This window comes from Lepidochelys olivacea (assembly GCF_965140295.1).
Source record: "Lepidochelys olivacea isolate rLepOli2 genome assembly, chromosome: 14".
Taxonomy (NCBI): Eukaryota; Metazoa; Chordata; order Testudines; family Cheloniidae; genus Lepidochelys; species Lepidochelys olivacea.
Window position 1 is genome coordinate 8,752,434 of NC_140424.1, and position 19,474 is coordinate 8,771,907.

General features: G+C 42.6%; 1 protein-coding gene across 9 annotated transcripts in view; it reads left to right on the forward strand.

Annotated features, from left to right (window-relative positions):
* PECAM1 (platelet and endothelial cell adhesion molecule 1) overlaps positions 1-19,474 on the forward strand; it is a 62,993-nt gene that overhangs the window by 35,993 nt on the left and 7,526 nt on the right. For 3 of the 9 annotated variants that reach the window (XM_084648372.1, XM_084648374.1, XM_084648373.1), the window contains exons 12-15: positions 221-277; positions 3,022-3,090; positions 9,191-9,247; positions 19,377-19,399. In XM_084648372.1, coding sequence (XP_084504498.1) covers positions 221-277; positions 3,022-3,090; positions 9,191-9,247; positions 19,377-19,399 — 206 coding nt within the window. The remainder of the gene's footprint in view (positions 1-220; positions 278-3,021; positions 3,091-9,190; positions 9,248-19,376; positions 19,400-19,474) is intronic. The other 6 variants (XM_084648375.1, XM_084648377.1, XM_084648376.1 and 3 more) reach the window with 2 other exon arrangements.

Consider the following 19,474-nt stretch of genomic DNA (forward strand, 5'->3'; position numbering starts at 1 on the left):
TTTAAACTGATCCTCTTATAGGATCAGATTCTGCTCTCCTATGATATGAGAGTGGCTTGGACATGTACCCAAAAGCAAAATTACCCCTAAATAATTAAATTATTACATGTTGTGACAGCAGGAGGTTTCTGTTGTATTTTAATGAGAAAGCTAAATGAATGAATCACAACTATCCTAAGCTGCTTGTTGGCTCACTTTCTGCTTGTGTATTTAATTTTAGGATCAGGTTACATTGAAGACAGTGAAAGTCCTGTAAAATCAACAGGTGAAAATAAAGGTAATTTTCACACTATTTTTTTAATCATAACTTTTTTATCATTTTGGAATTAAAAGTGGTGGGGACATGTCTGATTGTGAGAGCAGGGGACTGGCAATTAGGCCTTCTATATTCATTTGTTTTCTCCCACCTTGTCGTCAGTGATGCTGTGGGAAGTCACTTATCCTCTCTGTGTCTAGGTTTTTTGTATTTCCCACTTGCAAAATGAGCATAACAATGTCCATGTCCCAGGCATGTTCTGAGCCTAATGAGTTGCTTCTTTTGGTTGGTGGCGTAGAAAAAGAAAAGTATGATTACCTACAAATATATTTCAAATGTTATTTTTGAATCTTTTACAGAGAATCTTTCCACAGGCTTCCTTTACCTTCTATTTATCTTTGCTTTCATCATTTTTCCACATCTTGACATTTTAAGCAGCATAAAATTGGGTGTCAAATATGAAGAAAATGATCTTCCAGCTAACTGAGGCACCAAATAGGTTTTAAAAAATACCTCCTTTTTAAAGTAATAATTGTATCTGGTATTGCATCATCTAGATGCATAGTTGTATAGAGATACAAAGTATTTTTCAGGACTGAGTGTTTAAAAGAACTAATTAAAAAGCAGTGCTTAAATGTAAATATTCTGGGGATATTATGGCTGAAAACTCATAGACAGATACTACTATGTCCACCCTCTCCCTTTGCTCCCATCTGTCCTTGCCACATAGGCATGTGAGTGTTCAAAATGTGATTCCTGCTAACCTGACATGTTATAACATGGTTTTGGCTGGGCAAACCCACAACAAAAATGTCTTATGGCCTGTGTTATTCAGGAAGTCAGATTAGATGATCACGGTGGTCCCTTCTGGCCTTAAATTCTATGAATCCTATGAAAAGACCGTTCCTTAGCTGACAGCCTAAATATGAGGCAAGAGACATCAGATGGCTACAACCATCAGATGTTACTGGTCAGCATGAAAAGCAGCAATCTCGGCACACCAGCTGGCTAGCTGCTGTCAAGCTTTTCATAAGTATTGTGGCAAAGGGGAGTCTTAAAAAGGGATTTGGAGGAGAATAATGGGGTGAGTTTGCCAATGTTCTATCAGGAGCTCCACCCACACATTATGGGAGAAAGCGCGAAGGGATATTGTTGAAAATGTAACAAAGGGGCATTGAGAGTTGGTATCACTGGCAGAACAGAGGTGAGAGTTGCTGTCCCAGCAGCATATGGGATAATAGGTAAGGCTGGGATAGCCCATAAAGGCCTTGAAAGTGAAGACAAGTAGTACAGTGGAGAAGGAGGAGCCAATGGAGAGCACAAAGGTTGAGGTGACGAACAAGGAAAGTGATTGCAGCAACATTTTGAATGGATACAAGTGGGGCAAAGCGGGATTAGTAAAGGCTGGCGAAGAGGAGGTTGCCATGGTCTGGATGAGAGTTCTAGCAGCACAGATGGGTTCTGGGACTTAAATCTTGCGCAGGAAGAAGCAGCCAGATGTAGACAAAGCCTGGATGTGAGGATCTAAAGAGAGGGCTGAGTTGAAGGTAAAAGTTACAGGTCTGAGTGAAAGGCAGGAGGGTGGTGATGTCCATGATGACTGAGAAAAGAGGAATGTGGGAAGGCTTGTGCGGAAAGATTGAGGTTTTTTTTAACCATGTTGATCTTATGCTTATAAATGGACATCCCTAAGAAGATATCAGAAAGACTGAGATTATCTTGGACAGAAGGAAATAGGTCTGGAGTGGAAAGGTAGCTCCGAATGTCATCAGTGTAAAGATGATAGTTGAATTCATGTTTACAAATGAGACTTCCCCAGAGAAAAGTTACAGAAGGGGACCGAGGATGAAGGCCTGCGGAGCCCCAAAAGAAGTTGCATGGTGGACGTGATGGGGATCCTCTGTATAAAATTCTGGTGGAGTGATTGGGGAGGAAGGAGAACAATCAGGAGTGAACAGGTTCATGAAAGCAGAGGGCAGGATTTCAAGAAGAGAAGCATGGTTGAAGGTGTTGAATGCAGGCAGAGGAGGATGAGCAGGGAGTATTGGTTATGAGCATCGGCTAGGAGAAGACTATTGAAGACTTTGAGAACTGTTTTAGTGGAGGGCAAGAGGTGACTGGAAAGGGTCTAAGCTGGAACTAGCAGAGAAGAACTCTAGACAGCAGTTGTTGAGGGCACATTCAATGAACTTGGATAGAGGGGAGATGGGGCGATAGCTAGAGATAAACAGTGGGTTATTTGAAGATGCTAGTGATTAAAACACGCTTCTACTGTGAGGGGAAGGAGACTGATGAGAGGGGATCAGAGGTGGGGGCAAGAGATAAGATGATAGGAGGGGGACATTGAGGTAAACAGAGGTGTTAAAGAAGTGCAGAGGAGATGGTCCTTTGTCGGCGACGGGAAAAGGAGGAGAAAATAATGGGGACAGAAAGGGCAGAGAAAGGGGGAGAGACAGACTAGTTGAAGCTGGACAGGCACACAGAGGACTCTGGGGCAGAGGATTTTCTAAATTTGCATTTTGCTATTTTTCAAGACCTCAAAAAAAAAAAAAGACAAGAGTTTCAGGCACCACCCAGACCCCTCCCCGGTTTTAAAAAGGAGGTCAGCTTCAGCAGGCTGGGCTGAACCCCCATCTGCCCAATCATGTGCCCGTTAAAGTCCTTGTGAGCTTGACCATTGACTTCCCTTGAGTCAGGATCAGGCTCACAGCAAATATGGCATAGGGAGTGCTACAAAGAAACATCTTCTTGCTATTTTGGGGCAGGATCTGACCACGAGAGTGCTGAGGTGGAATATACTGAAGTTGAAGTGTCAACGTCTGATCCTTACAAAGGTAACGAGCTGGCTGACCTGTACAGTTATGTATTGGGAGTCGTTACAGACCTGCTGTTTCTGCCATTGCTTTCACTGGGAGCAGGAGTAGGTCCTATGCTCTATGCATGGTAGTTCCTTGGTAATAGCTCTCAGTGATGCAAGGACTGCTGTTACCAGAGCCAACCAGTACTTTCCCTTTCCTCCATGATTCTCCTGTGCCCTTCCACATAAGATCTTTATCTAGGCTGGGCTATCAGCTGGAGCTGGGGTTCTAAGCAGAAAGCAGCCTGCTGTGGGTCTGCGTGTTGTGGGCTCAAAGCTCATGGAGGGGCACTTAATTTTTTTTTTAAACTTTCTTGGGTGGCTTCAGCCTCTGCAGCCCACAGGAGGAGGGAGAGGGAGGGGCTGCCCACCCTGCAGGGAACCGGGGAGTGTCCCCACCCACTGCTGAACCTGCTGAGAGATCAAGGAGGTAGAGAGCAGGAACTGTGATTCGTCCCTTACAGCCTGAGGAGAGCTGGAGGCCTGCAGGGAAACAGAGGCTTGGTCTATGTCTAAAACTCATGTCAACCTAATTCTACAGACACAGCTTCTGCCTCTCGAGGAGATTTACGATAGTGATGGAAACCCCCCGCTTGTTGCTGTAGTAAGTGTCTGTAGTGTGCGCACACATACCCAGCGAGAGTGTAGGGAAGTGAGAATGTTGGCTGCCCTGGTAACAGCCTCCTGCTGTCAGTGGTATTAATTCAGAGGGAATATATGGGCTAAAGGTGTTACCACAACCCAGTCCCTGTCCAGTGTTAAACAGTGTTACACAAGGTCCAGGGCTTGGTATCCAGAGACCACAGCCACTTACGGCCATGGCAAACACACCATTAAAAACCCTTTGTATCTTAAAGATACAGAAAAAAAGGAAAAACAGTTAAAGCATTTGAAATGTAAAGTATTAAATAGGGTTTTCATTTGAACAACATACCTTGTTCCCTTTCCATTTAGCTATAGACAGTTTTTTAGAAGGAAGCCCCTCTCCCCCACCATTTGACAGTCTCTTAAATGGTAATAATTGTCATCCCAGGTGGTGGTGGTTGGGCCGATGGGGTGGGAATGTTCTCTGGGTCCCTGTTTGTCTGGCCCGTTCTGGTCAGGACACCTCTTAGGATCAGAATGATGAAGGCCTGGGATCCCAGAAAATGGTGGGGTTGGCCATCATGATGGTGAAGCTCGCTCTAATAGCCTCCGTCTGTATTTCGTCTGTTCTTCCTTTGTTCTTTCAGGCTTCCCCTCCAGTTCTTTCTTTTAAGGACCCCAGAAAGGGAGTGGAAGATGGAATAGCCCATCCCCTCATTTTGTCCATTAATTAGGCTTCATATCCGACATACTAATTTTGGCTTATTGACTTCTGGCTCCTCATCTCCTGTTTTTAACCGGCATAAATTCAATACAGTCCATGAATGATATCAGTAGGCCTTTTTAATTTAGATTAACTCAATTCATCTGTCTCCCTTTTGCACCTTTTCCCATCAACATTTGTTGTTATAGGTTATTGTAACATCTTATGAACTTTTACATACTTCTTACAGTTGAGTTCACAAGTTGGGTAAATGTGTAGGCCCCATTGTTGCATGTCTTAAGTTCCATGGTACAGAACTTAGCACAGCAGAGCCCTGCTCCGTAACTAGGGCTCCCATGCACTCTGGTAATACAAATAATAATAATGGTGGTAGCCAGAACTCTTAGCATGGCATTACAGTGAATCTCCTCCCGGCCTTTGAGGTAATTGTCTTGCTGGATCCTATTCCCAATGATGACACTTACAACTCAATTTTTCCCCTCACCCAAAGCATCATGGTATCCTCAGTCTCCTTGTGCAGAAAGTGGGCAAATTGTTCAGAACACACATAAAAGCCCAAGCAGTTAGGAATAAATGAAAACCATTCAGGATGTTAAGCCATGTCCCAGCTCTCAGCCTTTACTAGTCTAGAGTTACAAATGTTTCACACACCTCTAGTCATGCCCAGTGCAGTACAAGGGCGTAGAATGTTGTAAGAGGTACTTTCTATCAGATGAAATGTTAAACTAAGATCTTTGTTAGGGGCAAGTTAACGAACGCCTAAAAGAATAGGGGATAACCTTTGCATCTGAGCCAGCATCCAACTCAGGCTAGGATGTTAGAAAAATATTATTGAGAGAGGAAGGTCCAGTCTGTACTACACAAACTGCCATATTAACTCGATCTAGTTAAATTACAGTAGTGCACTGACATTTTTAAAAGACCCTGTTTTAAATGGGATTGGACCATGTTTTAACTATGTGATACTGTTTCAAGTTAGCCTTGGACTGTACAATCTGTCTCATGGTTCAGGAGTCTGATTAAAGCATGGCTTGGTCCTGTCTGTCCTGCAGGACTAAATCATGCAACTCAGCATGCTTAAATCTTACACTGTTGCAGTTTTTTGTAGTGTAGACAAGACAAAAGCTACCGCTTAGCATATAAGTCCAGTGCTTTCTTTCTGTGTATGGTCACTGGACTACCAGTGCCTGCTGTGTTACTGGGCCAAGCATTTTGAGATACTGCTAGAGTGGAAGCTGTTATATGAAACCAAACAGCAGTCTATGCAAAAGATTTATTCTTTCACCTCTGCATTGCACCATACAGGATAAGATTTAGGCCACTAGCACTTACGTTGACAAAACGTTTGTCGCTCAGGGGTGTGAAAACACAATTGAGGGGCATAAGTTTTGCCGGCATAAGCGCTCATATGCATAGCGCCATGTTGTCAGAAGATGCTCTCCTGTAGGCATAACATGGCGACACAAGTGCTCTTACAGTGGCACAGCTGAAGAGGCATAGCTGTGTTGCTGTCAACTTGGAAGCATAGACATGGCCTTAGTCTCAGGGAGAGAGAGGAGTAAGGCCAGGGGTTGTTTTTTAAAATACTTTTTCAGTAACTACTCTCACCCATATAAAGGGCTTTGGCCCCTGGATTCCCATCAATGCTTTTATCATGTTGAGGTTGCTCAGATTCTACTTCAAGACACAGTGTTCTTTCATGTCTCTGTTACCACGACAATGACCAGCGCCTCTGTTCTGAGCGAACACTTCAAGAGCCTCAGACTTAATTTAAGGCCTCAAATATTAAGCAATTAAATCTCCTCTGGCTCTGTCTATTTTCTGAACAAGGGCAAAGTACACAACAACAAAGCTAGGCTTACATTCTACTCTGGACGGATGCACTCCTCATCCAGAAGGCAGCATTCAGAGCTAAGAGTGTTTGCAGCAGGCAGCCTCTTCACCCAGGAGATTACATTTTACTTTCAATTTTATCAACAGCAGATTAAGGAAGGACCCGACCCTGCAAGATGGTGAATACATTCAAGTCCCATGGCCTTCAATGGGAACTCAGGTATTCCTCAATCACTCAGGATTAGGCTCTAAATTACTATATCTAATTATACAAAGGTCTATTCCTGCAGCCACTGAAGTCAGCATCAAAACTCCCATTGACCTCAAGGGGAGCAAGATCAATAATTAATGCATAATAGTAACCTTTGGGGCAGTTTTGAGGATAAGGATTAATTAAACATCCCCTCGCCTCCCAAAAAGTCCAGTTATAGAATGATGTCTGTCAGCATTAAAGAGCTATTAACATTTTGCCCTTTTCCCTCAAACCAAATCTCTCCCGACAGATCACTTTTCTAGGATTGCTGAATATTCTTGACCACCTTATGGTGGTAAATATGCAGTGGCTGTGGAAAGCATTTTTGCACTTCATCATTGCTCACACGAAAGCTGCACCAGCATTATTAAGGGTGGTAAATCTGCCAGAAGAAAAGCTAATGTAGACAAGGCTTCAGTGCCTCATTTTTCTCCATCTGTAAATTTGGGATTATTTATTTAAATTTGGGATTATGCTTTGTGAGCAGCGATGGGCTCCTCTAATGAAAGTGGCTAGCTAAGTATTGGATATAGCATTATTTTTGGGAGGTTAGAGTTGTTTGCTGATTTGATATTTAAAGATGTGCTGGTGATGGGGACTGGTGTAATAAATCTTGAAGGAGAGACTATGCTTAACAAAAACATATTGCATATCTTTTCTAAGTTAATTGTGACACAATACTGTGCAATGAGTCAGACCCTTTATTGTTAACACAAGGAAAACAAAGACCAAAGCTAAAATATTGTCAGGAAATATCCCTAAAAGGGGAAGGGAGAAACTGCTAACCTTGGCTCAGTAAGAACATGCCCCTCCTTTTACTTCTATAGCTAGTTAGTCAATTGCAGGGTGCAGCATTATAAGGTCATTTGGAACAAAATGTCATTATTTTTAAGTCCTTTCTACTAGCACATTTACCAGGGGCTAGGAAAAGATCAACTTATGAAAGGTTAAATATATATATATATCAGGCCCTGAGATGGTTTTGATTATTTCAGTTCTGTCCAATTTATTTTGATTTTATGCCACTATGTGTTGTGATTAAGTGCTTGCTGAAATTCGGATCCTGCTGCTATTGAAATCAGTGGGAGTTTTGGAATTGACTTCAACAGCACTTAGCCCTCAGTGTCTAAAGTGTGTTTAGCAGAATTATTTAAAATTAATTCAAAATAAATCTTTCTGGGATTGCAGAATGTGTTCCCAAGGTGCATGAAACACTGAGCTGCTATTTAACAATTCATTATCCTGATTCTCAGTTTGACTGCAGAATAAATATGGGAGTCTCTATAAAAAAATCTACCTGTGCCCATGAGATTCGCATGGTGGGGCCCTTCAAGAAGCCCTCATAAAGCTAAAAGCCTTTGTCTATTCAAGGACCAGAACCATACTAGGAAGTATTTAAAACAGAGTTGTTGTTAGCACAGTTCCCCGGCTGCCATGACCCACCGATTTTTTTCTTTAGAACCATGTTAGATTCACATGGTAACCACAGCTGTGTTGCCGCAGTAGATAATGAAGATGTTGGGAATCTGAGTTGTGCTGGCAGCTGGCTCAACCCTGCCTCACCTCTGCCAGAAGGAGCACCCGTGTTTATGACAGTGATCCACAAAAAGGATCTTAAACAAGCATCAGACAGGAAAAGTCTTTCTTGGGTTTTTTTAATCTGGTATTTTTGGATGGTCCCACCCAGAATAAAAGCTCGTTGCAGGATTTACCATAGTAGATAAAAACGGGAACCTCAGAACCAGGAGGAAAACTTTCCTGAGGATTCTTCTGCAGCCTCAGCTGTATGGAACTTGTGTGGGTAAGGCCAGCTATAGCATTTTGGAGGAAAAAACCCAGTAACATTAGTCTTTTGAGGCTTCAATCTCTGTCTATTCTTCCCTCAATCTCTCCTGCCTATCCATACCTTCTCAGTCTTCCCTTCCACTCTGTCTTCAGCTCATGCACTGGCATGGTAAATTTGGAACTGTCTTGCATATTCCCACTCCACCACCATGAACTGGGGGATCTCCCTTTTGTAAAAATGTTGTTGATCCTGAACACTGGAGCTTTGAGTGTGCGAACGTTCCTTGAGCCTTTCCACAAAACTAAAGCAGCTCCATGAAAGGAAGATTTAACTAGAAGAAGCACAGAGCATGTGAGCAGTTTTCAGAACGCAGACCTCATTTTGTGAGCCCTCACGTCACTTAAAGCAGCTTAGGGTGACCAGATGTCCCGATTTTATAGTCTCTATTTTGGGGTCTTTTTCTTATATAGGTTCCTATTACCCCCCACCCCTCTCCTGATTTTTCACATTTGCTGTCTAGTCACCCTAAAGCAGCTTGTCCAGTTTGAGGGAAACTATTGAGGGAAAAGCTTTACCCTAGGGTAAGATATTCCTTGAAAAATCTGAGGATCAGTTTAATGCTGGGGAAACTTGTGTGTGTGAGTGAGAGGGAGAATCAAATCTATAATGGGAAGCTAATTTCAACGTTAACTAGAGAGGGTCCATCTCTCTATAACATAGACACGGGGAGGATCGGGGGAACAGCTGCTTTTTCATCCCGACATGGAATGGCGCATTGCTGTTTATATAACGGTTTCCTCTAAAAGTAAAACAGTGTGTTCTGTTTGTGTAAGGAGTTTAACATAACGCAAACAAAAAAAGGAAATAAATTGATTCTGTGCCAATACATTTTCCAGCTCCTGTAAAGAAGGGGACTGATACAGTATATAGTGAAATCAGAAAAGCTAATAATGGTAAGTAAGCTAGTGAAAAATTAAACACATGAAGGAAGTTTGGAAGCATTTGTATCTAGATAGATTAGAAGGTAAAGGATATAGAAAAGCGACATTGAGGTCCTATGGACACATCCCACATAGCAGCTAAGAACATTTAAGTGCTGATACATTTCATAGCATCTTTGTGATTTCCCCCAGTGTGGTGAGATTAACAACTGGAACATCTGCTCCATTAATCCATTCATTTTGTATCTCCCAAAAAGGGCTGCTTCAGATCTGGATCTGAATCTGGATTTGAACTTGCCCCAAGTTTGTGCGGGTTTGGGGTTTGTGTTCTGAATCTAGCTCATTTCCAATTGCTAATATTTATCTTGTTCAGGGTTTGCCGGGGAGGGGGTTGGTTTTTTTGAAGCCCACTCCTTTCAGTAGGCTTCAGAGCCCAAGCCCAACCCAAGCCGCAGCTTCAAAATGCTGTGTACGCATGTATCTTTTTAGAATGCTAGCACCAGCCCAAATCTGTCCTCCCCGGCTGAAATATGCTAGTGGCTCACTTTTTCTGATACTGTAGAATACTATGTACTTTGGGGTATTTCTTCTGTTTTCCTGTCTTAATAATAGTTATTTTAAAAATATATATAACTCCCACACATCTGTATTGCAGCCTCCACCCCATTCTGCCCCTAAACCTAACCACTTTGAAGCAATGTTATCATACTTAATTTCTTTTTTAATATAATCAGATTCCCTCCAAATTGTGGACACTACCCACTTCCTCCTGGCAGATTCTGAGGTCAGCAAGGATCCTTCTCTGTACCTGGATCCCAGCAGCTATCTTACTGCTGGTGACTATCGACAGTTGCTGTGGCAGCGCTGAAATTCCAGAGACACCTAGGTTAAGGGTGCTTCCTGCTAGCTTGTCAAACACTCCATCAGAGAGGATTTCCTTCCATCTCCTTTGTATTAGGAAATATCTATTTGTAAATGTCAGCCTGTAGTCTGGCCAGTTTCTCTTTTTTTCTCGCCATGTGGCTTTCGTGGTGCATGTCACGTTTGTTTTTCTATTTTTCAATTTTCATCTGGGATTGTCCTTCCCTGCCATACACAGTTTGCAATTCTATAGAACCTCCCCTCTGAGAATCACACAATACTTCAAAAATCTCACTTAGTTTTAGCACGTGAGGCACAGTAGGTCAGTTTTATCTCCATTTTTCAGCTGAGTAAACAGAGAGATTGAGTCATTTGCTTAGAGTCACATAGATGGACAATGGCAAAGCTGGGAATAGAGCCTAGGAGTTCTGATTCCCAGTTCATTGCTATAACCACTAGTCCACACTCCCTCTTTGTAGTCTTTCTTTCACCAAAAAGCAAAATAGCCTTTATCCTAAAGAAGAGGTCAGTTACATGGCAGAGAGCAGCCCTTGTGGCTTTGTAAGACTGCAGATTTCAGGAATCTGACCCAAAGCCCATTGAAGTCAATGAAAAGATTCCCACTGACCCATGGGCTTTGGATCAGGCCCTTAATGGAATGCAGAAACAGACTGTGTACTTCTTTCTTTGTGCCAGGGTGGTGAAGCCAGAAGTATTATGCCTTTCATGATTCCATTCCTTTTCCCAGAGTGGAGAGAGCTGTATGTACGGCAGAGACCTTTTGCAAGACCTAATTCATCAGATCAAGCATGTTTGAGAGGATTATTATTCAAGGCACTTATAAACCTGTATTTGTTGTAAGGCAGGAAGTCCAGCAAAATGAGATTCGATTGAAAGTCTGGGCTGAATTGGACAGATGAGACGCAAGCACCCCCTTAATCTTACAGTCCACCTGCTCCCTTATACATAACATTCTACATTTTCAGTTATTTTTGGAAACTTAATAACAGCGTATTGTTCTAATCGCATTTGTTTTTCCTGACTGACACACAGGAAAAGTGTTTCAAATAGATAAGCAGGACATCACACAGGCGTGCAGTAGTTTTGGATGGCTACATTACATATTTCAACATCATATTTACTTTGTTTATGGCTAGGCTGCATGATAGCACTGTAGTAAAGGGTACACACAGATGTGGCAGGGTTCAGGGTCCCTGTACAGCAGGGACATGTTCAGCCATTCAAACTGATGAATGTTTTAGAGCCCGATCTTGCAAGATGCTGGGTGCCTCCTATGAGGTGCTGGAGACCCCCAACCTCCATTGACATCAATCGGTTTGATGCCAATGGGGGCTGAGTCTTCAGCCTAATACCTTACAGGAGCTGCCCAGCACTCTGCAGTATCAGACCCTTGACTGGGAAGAACAGATGAGCTCAGGGAAGCTGTTTTTAGGGGATGAGCCTATGATGTCTGGTATGTTGGGTGAGCCAGCTGTGGTATCCAGAATCAAATAGGCTAACCCATCCTCTATGACCATGTAAAACAGAATTAGGGTGAAAAGCACCCAGAAACTTAATTAAACTCAGAACCTTGGAGCCCATCTCAAATTCACTGTCAAGTTCTCAAAATAAATTACCTTATTCCTCTACCTCCACCCCCAACTAAAGTCTTCTACTTAAAAAAAAAAGGGGGTGGGTGGGGGGGAAAGCAGCTGAAATGTTTTCAATGAGAGCTTATCCTGGGTCCTCTTCTGGAGGAATCAGTGTTATCTTGGGGTCAGAGTGAGGGACTAGGAGTTAGGCCATCTGAGTTATATTCCTGTCCCTCCCACTGACCCACGTGTGACCGTGGGCAAGTCTCTTGACCTGTCTGCTACTTCCCTGCAATACAGAATGTTGGGAGGATACATTCATTGATACGGGCTATGAGAGTACTTGGCTTAATTGGGATTCTCTCCATTTTACAGAGGATGTGGGGTGGATGAGTTTAATATTTGTGAAGAGCCTTGAGATCCATGACTGAAAGATGCCATAAGTGCAAAGTGAAAAGGAGTACTTGTGGCACCTTAGAGACTAACAAATTTATTTTGAGCTGTAGCTCACGAAAGCTTATGCTCAAATAAATTTGTTAGTCTCTAACGTGCCACAAGTACTCCTTTTCTTTTTGTGGATACAGACTAACACGGCTGCTACTCTGAAACCTGTCATAAGTGCAAAGTATTACTGTTATTCCATGGCAGGGAGTTAACTGATCAGATTAATGTTGCATCATCTGTCTGAGCATAATGCTAACACTTCAACACTTTTTCTTTCTGTCATACTTGCTATATCTAACACACATTGGTACAGCGAGGCAGCAGGCTGTTTTTTAAACAGGCATCGATCTCAGCAGGCCTGAGGGCTTGCTTACTATTGAAAGTTAGTTTGGATTAAGGTCAGGTGTGAATTTAATGCATAATAGCTATTCCAGAATAACTTGTGTGAATGCTCTTATTCCAGAATAAAATGGCCTTGTTCCTGTTCATCTTAATCCACTTGGATTAATCCAGGAACAAGAGACTCTCATTCCAGAATAAGAGCATCCATACATGGAGCTATTCCTGAATAATGCCATGTCTGGATAAGCCCTGTTTCTCATTTACACTAAGGCCCCTCTGGCAGTAGGTATAAATTACAATGAAATCCACTTTAATGTCCCCTTTATTCTTCCAGGGAAGTGTAAAGGGGTCTTATTGTAAAGGAGAATTTGGTCCTCAGTTTATTTAAAAAGATGTGGTTCTTCTGAGGGTAACTAATGGGGTCTGTAGCACAGTAGCCATTAGTCTGTCAGATAATCAGAGAGGCAGTATGGTCTGAGTATGGTACAGAGAGCCAAGAACTTCTGAGTTCTAATCCTAACTCTGCCACTGACCGAGGCCATGTCTATGCTATAGCGGCATCGCTCTGCCACTGTAGCACTGTGGTGTAGACGCTTCCTATGTCGACACATGTTGATGGGGGTTTTCCGTTAATGTAGTTAATCCATCTCTCGGAGAAGCAGTAGCTAGGTGGTCAGAAGAATCCTTCCATCGACCTAGCTGTGTCTACACAGAGGGTTAAGTCAACCTAACTACAGCGGTCACGGTGAGACACAGCTAGGTTGATCTAATTTTTAAGTGTAGATCAGGCCTAAGTGTGGACCTTGTGGCTGCTGGACTCTTTCCTCACTCATAAATTGGGGATAACACTCGCCTGCCTAATTGCTTTGGGGCATAGTGTGGATTAATGAGCTGATACTGGTCACATTGCTTTGAAGATGTTAAGTGTTATATGTAGGGCCCTACCAAATTCACAGTCCATTTTGGTCAATTTCATGGTCATAGGATTTTAAAAACTGTAAATGTCATGACTTCAGATATTTAAATCTGAAATGTCAGTGTTGTAATTGTAGGAGTCCTGGCCCAGAAAGGAGTTGTGGGGGGATTGCAAGGTTATTGTAGCGGGGTTGCAGTAGTGCTACCCTTAACTTCTGCGCTGTGGCAAGGAGCCCAGCAGCAGTGCAGAAGGAAGGGTGGCCTGGTATGGTATTGCCACCCTTACTTCTGTGCTGCTGCTGGCAGGGCACTGCCTCAAAGCTCGGTGCCTGGCCAACAGCTGCTGCTCTCTGGCCACCCAGCTCTGTAGGCAGCCACGCACAAGTAAGGGTTGCAATACCACAACCCCCCTAAAATAACCTTGTGACCCCCCCCCACAACCCTCTTTTGGGTCAGGACCCCCAGTTTGAGAAATGCTGGTCTCCCCTGTGAAATCTGTGTAGTGTAGGGTGAAAGCACACAAAAGACCAAATTTCACGGGGGGGAGGACCAGATTTCTGGATTACATTTTTCATGGCCATGAGTTTGGTAGAGCCCTAGTTATATGAGTGCTAAATATTATATTATTACGCGATTCAAGGCCACTTCAGTTTTTTAATCAGAGACAGCGCCCATTATAGGGCTTCATGTATAATTTTGCCTTTCCAGAGAATTTATTATGACCAATGAGAATTTTGTAGTGTGAATCTCCTGTGGGGGAAGAAGTTGCATGGGATGTCAGAGGTCACTAACTGTTGCTTTGTTGATACAATTTGATGTGATAACTGAGCCAGACTCTGTTTTGGCTTTCACTTCTGACTGTGCTGTCACTAGTGTGCGCTGCAAGGTCCTCTCAGTGACTAGCACATCTTGACCTTCCAGCTCAGAGAACTTAGGGAACCAGAGATCCTCCCTGTCCTGAGTCATAAAGTGGCTGGGGTTCTGCATAGGGTTGCCAATCCTCCTGGATTGTCCTGGAGTCTCCAGGAATTAAAGATTGTCATGTGATGAAACCTCCAGGAATACAGCCAACCAATATTGGCAACCCTACTTCTGAACTTTACTGCCCCTTTTTCTCATTGCCAGTCAGTCCTCTGAGTATCTGAGCCTCCTCCTTGGTTGTCAGAGTTCTAGTCTTGTATTGCCTGCTCTTACCCCGTTTCCATTTCCTCTTGTAAATGCCATTCTGAGGCCCCGACTTCACCTCCTCTAGTTTCTGTGTCCCAGCCTCGTTACTGTGCTGATTTCCTAGTTCACCCCAATATGCAATGTCAATGGCTACCTATGGGGTTGGGTGTAGAGATGGGCCTGAGATGTACAAAGTCAGTTCTGCATTTCAAACCCCCAAACATTTTTTCTGGTTCACACCTAGGGTTTTGTAGAGGAAAGCGGCAGAGTGTGAAATTCAAATCTCTTCAGGCCGATCTTGGTTTAAAATTAAATAGCAGGAGACCTCAGTCTATTCAGCTGCACTCCAGATACAGTCACCTGTATGGCACAGGAGCAATTTCAGTACATGGATTTCTTTACTGAGGACTCTGCATTATCACATCTATGTTAAGCCCTGAAACAATGAGTGGAAGCTGCCCTGCCCAGCGAAAGGTCCATCTGATTCCAAGCCACAGGCCTGTAAAGATATGGCAAGATGGCGTCAGAGCTTAGTTTAAAACTTCTGTTTCTTTAATGCATCACATTTTTTTCTCAAGCACGTAGGTGTCTACTTTAAGGCTTTATGGGAAACATGGATGCTTTAAGTCCCAAACAACCAAACCCTACATCAGTTGCTTTTCTGAGAATGACCTCTCAGAATGACACCCATATTAGTGCTTCTGATATTGCAGCTTCACTCTGACAAGGACCCCCTGTCAGGACGGCTCTTGATGAAGGTCCTCAAAATGCTCCTTGCTCCAAATGCACTTTGGAAAGGGATGTTTTTTGGGGTGGGTGGAGTTTTGTATCCATCTCTGTCCCACAGCAACCACTCAGTGCTCAGAGACCTTCCTAAGCTTTTAAGGACACACTATTTCCCACAAAGTATATTTGTGAATTCCTGCTTGTTCAGTGTATTTCCTCTAAGGGTCTGGTCCAAAATCCACTGATGTCTATGGGAAGGTTTTCAATGACTTTGGGTGGGCATTGGATGGACCCACCCATCCATCCTCTGTGGCATCACAGAGCTGATTGTGATTCATTACCATGGAGTTCCTGGACTGCTCTCTATTTTTAATCCCTCTTTGGGAAAAGGGAAATCTAGCACACAAAATACATAGCTAAACCCAGGTCTGCTTACACTGGAAAAACGAATCAGTAACTGAGAGGCAGTTGCAGCGGCGAGACAGGAAGTTTTAAGAATCCTATTGCAACCAACAATATACTGTGGAAAAACAAATATTCCCCAGCGGAAAGAGGCATGAGAAATCCCTACTGCATTGGGCGGGTTGAAACAAGCTATTAGAAGTTGGCCCCGGTAATCAGGAAATCTGCTCTACCATTTTCCTGCTGCCAGGCTCCAGATGTCGTACAGTACCTTTGTATTGAGCTGGGAGAATATTCACTAGAGTGGTGAAAAATCTTTATCAGCAAAACAAGACACCAAAGGAAACTCACCTGGTTTGGGACTTCATTGCAAATTGCAAAGCTCGGCCCTGGTTGGCCAAATTTTCTGCCAACCTGGAAGAGGTGGAAACTATAAGCCCTGTGGTGACTTTTTTTTTTTTTAAACTAAATCTGAGCCCACAACAATACCCCCCAGAGCCAACAGCTTACCTGCTCTGGGGTATCCAAGATCCAGCTCTGGGTCAAAATCTTCTGTCTAGACTCTCTTCTCCAGTAATGTGTGAATTGAAATCTGGATCTGAACAGTTCTTTATTGTGTGGCATGCAAAGTTCATAGCTGGACCCAAATTTTGTAGTGTGGGCATGCTTCTAGTTTTCAGCTGAAACCAAGGCAAAGCTTAGTGGTTTCAGCCCCATCTACGTATGCATGGAGTTTCTGGGTTCAGCTGAACCCCAAATTTAAGGCAAAATATGTGTGTACTCATGTGTAATGGCATCCTTGGGGCTATGCAATCTGTGCAATGGAGCTACTGCAGGTTTCTCTTGCTTTAACTCAGATCACTCTTTAACCCCCCCTTTTCTCTATACTCTCAATCAATCCATCATGGACACATGACTGAATCTAAACATAGCCTCTGACTGGTTGATATATACTTATGAGACTTGCAAATCTCTCTCTAAGCGTGAATGGGCCTCCATGCTCCCAAATACCCAGTAGCTATATTTGGAAATATATAGCAAAGCCTAACAGGGCTGGCATTCATGCTATGTGGCAAATTCAGTATTTGTTTCCATCATGCAAATGTATTATTTGAGCCTAATACACCATTGAGAAAAAAAGAACTTTTAGTCCTCAGTAACTCATACATGTACACTACCTCTTTAATACTTGGCAAATATCTCCTCAACCACGGTATTTGTAACTTCAGGTCATTTATTCCCTGGTGCCCATAACAGAACCCATTACCGCTGCTCTGGAAGAAAATTGGCAACTCTACCCATACGTGATCAGAACCCAGAATATCTCTGCACCTTTTCCTGCCTCCTTTCATAGGAGTAAGCTCTGTTTCTTTCGAAAACACCAGTATTTCCCAACGTAACAATAAAATCCAGTTTGGTTTAGATAAAAAAAATCACTGTATATGTATTTAAAGGTTACAATAAGGAAAAAAAGTTTTGTAAAACATTAATGGCTTCTGCAAAAAGCACCAACTAGGCAGCCCTGTAGTTTAATTACAGAATATTTGTGTTTACCTGGTTCACAACTTTGCAGAAATCACTTAGACCTCTAACAGCCAAAGTGGTATCCCTCAGACCACAAACGCAGTTGTGTGACATTTCCCTGACAGGAGCAATGGTGTTTACCTAGAAACCCAACTAGTTATTGGCCACATGCCTTTTGATCTTGGGTGACACAGTTACAAGGCGGTGGGTGATCTGTTGTTGTCACATAGGACAAAGTAGCTTTGGATTAGCAAACATCTGTCCACTTGAAGTTTGGGAAATATGTAATATTTATAATTTCCTCCTTTGTGATAGCATGATACACAGTGACTGAGGCTTTGCATGCATTCTCCTTAATAAGCTGTTTCATAAATAATATAGCTAGTTTTGTCCATTTCAAGTTCGACTTTGATTTAGCAGTGGGTAAATGGCATTATTGTTTTGAGCTGTATCTACTTCCAGCAATCAAAAAGCTTTTGCATATTTTCCAAAAATCTTTTCTTTTGCTCCTCTCAGACGGGATAAGACGATTGGGTCCAATTTTGTATTGAAGTCAATGGAGTTGCACTGGCATAAAAACAATGTGACTGAGTGCAGACTCCGATTTCTGAGATCAAGTGGTAGGGCTAAAGACACCAAGCAACACTTCCTTTAGGCAGAACTCCGGGAATGTAAATGAACAGTTAAATAAGACAGTCATAATTCTAATGTAATAAAAATGCTGATAATAGAAATCTTATGTACATCTACTTCGCTAAGAAGGGACTTAACTGGTCACAAAAATGTGACTGGCACAGCCATGAAGCTGTGAGGGGAATTATTTATCATGGTACAAGAACATACAACTTTGAGTAACAGGATGAAACTGAACAAAGGTGAATTTACATTGGATGTCAAAGAAAACATCTTCAGGGTGAGACCTACTAAACTGTTCACTAGCCATAGCCACCATCTTTTTGTATTTGCATAGTGTCTTTCATTCAGGGATTTCCATGGGCTTTTTGAATTGAATTAATTAAGCATCACACCCCCTGGAGTAGGTTAAGATTATTATATGCAATTTTAAAAATGGGTAAACTGAGCTAAAGGAAGGTTAAGTGACTTGTCCAAATTCACACAGCAAATTGTGCCAGAGCCAGGATTAATGTGAAGTCCTGACCCCAATCACTTGCTCTGTGTATTAGTCCACCGTGCTTGCCGTGGTCATTCTGCATTGAACCTCATTGTGCCAAAAAGCATTCACTGGAATTGAACACTAGTGTGTATCTCCTGTGCAACAAGGATCAGTAGATCACACAAACATACTACTTTAAACAAGTATGATAACCCCATCTAAGAGAAAGACGAGTCGCTCTCCTAACCTCTCTACACACCCACTTTTTAGATGGGGAACATTTCCATAGCAACACAGAAGTTTTGTTCTTTTTCAGATGGCAATCGTTAAATCCACACTAAACATAAACACAAGGGGCCTGATCCAAAGCCCACTGAAGTTGAGTGGAAAGACGCCCATTGCCTTCGGGAGGCTTTGGACCAGGCTGAAGAATCTTTTTATTAATTAAATCTTGGGTATCTTTTGGGGATCTCCTTTTTCTTTGGCATTTGTACCCTTCTCAGGATTCTCGGACCAATTCCCTCCCTGGCACTGCATCTTGAATGGTCCTTTGAAATATGTGTTAACTACTTATGCTAAACAATCTGTTTCATCTTGTATTTAGCTGTGATACTCTGAGTAAGTTTCCCAGGCCTGAAGAAGAGCTCTGTGTAAGCTCAAAAGCTTCTCTCTCTCATCAACAGAAGTTGGTCCCATAAAAGATATTACCTCACCCAGCCTGCATCAGACAAACCATCTAGGAGTGGGAAGTAGAGCATATCACCCATGATAACTTGCCTCTAAAAGGAAGTTTCTGTCACGTGCAACAGCTGCTTGTATTCTCAGGAGGGAATATTTTGTCACTCAGACAGACTTCTGCCTTTCTGAGTCCCTACATGGAGCAGGTGTGGGGGAGTAACTGCCCCTCAAACTTTCCAGCTAGCTGGTTTATGTCACTGCAAAATTACCAAGTGCAATGCAAGAAAATTTAACCCTGAATTCTCATTTATTTGTATGTAAAGCTGATCCCTTTCAAATGTGCCATTCAATTTCTAAACTATATTTTATTTTGCAGATTCTGGGGAAAACAGACACTCTGTAAGTATACATTTTATTTGAGGAATAAGAGATTGGGGAATTAGATTGGGATAACCGTTTGATCAGCGAAATAAC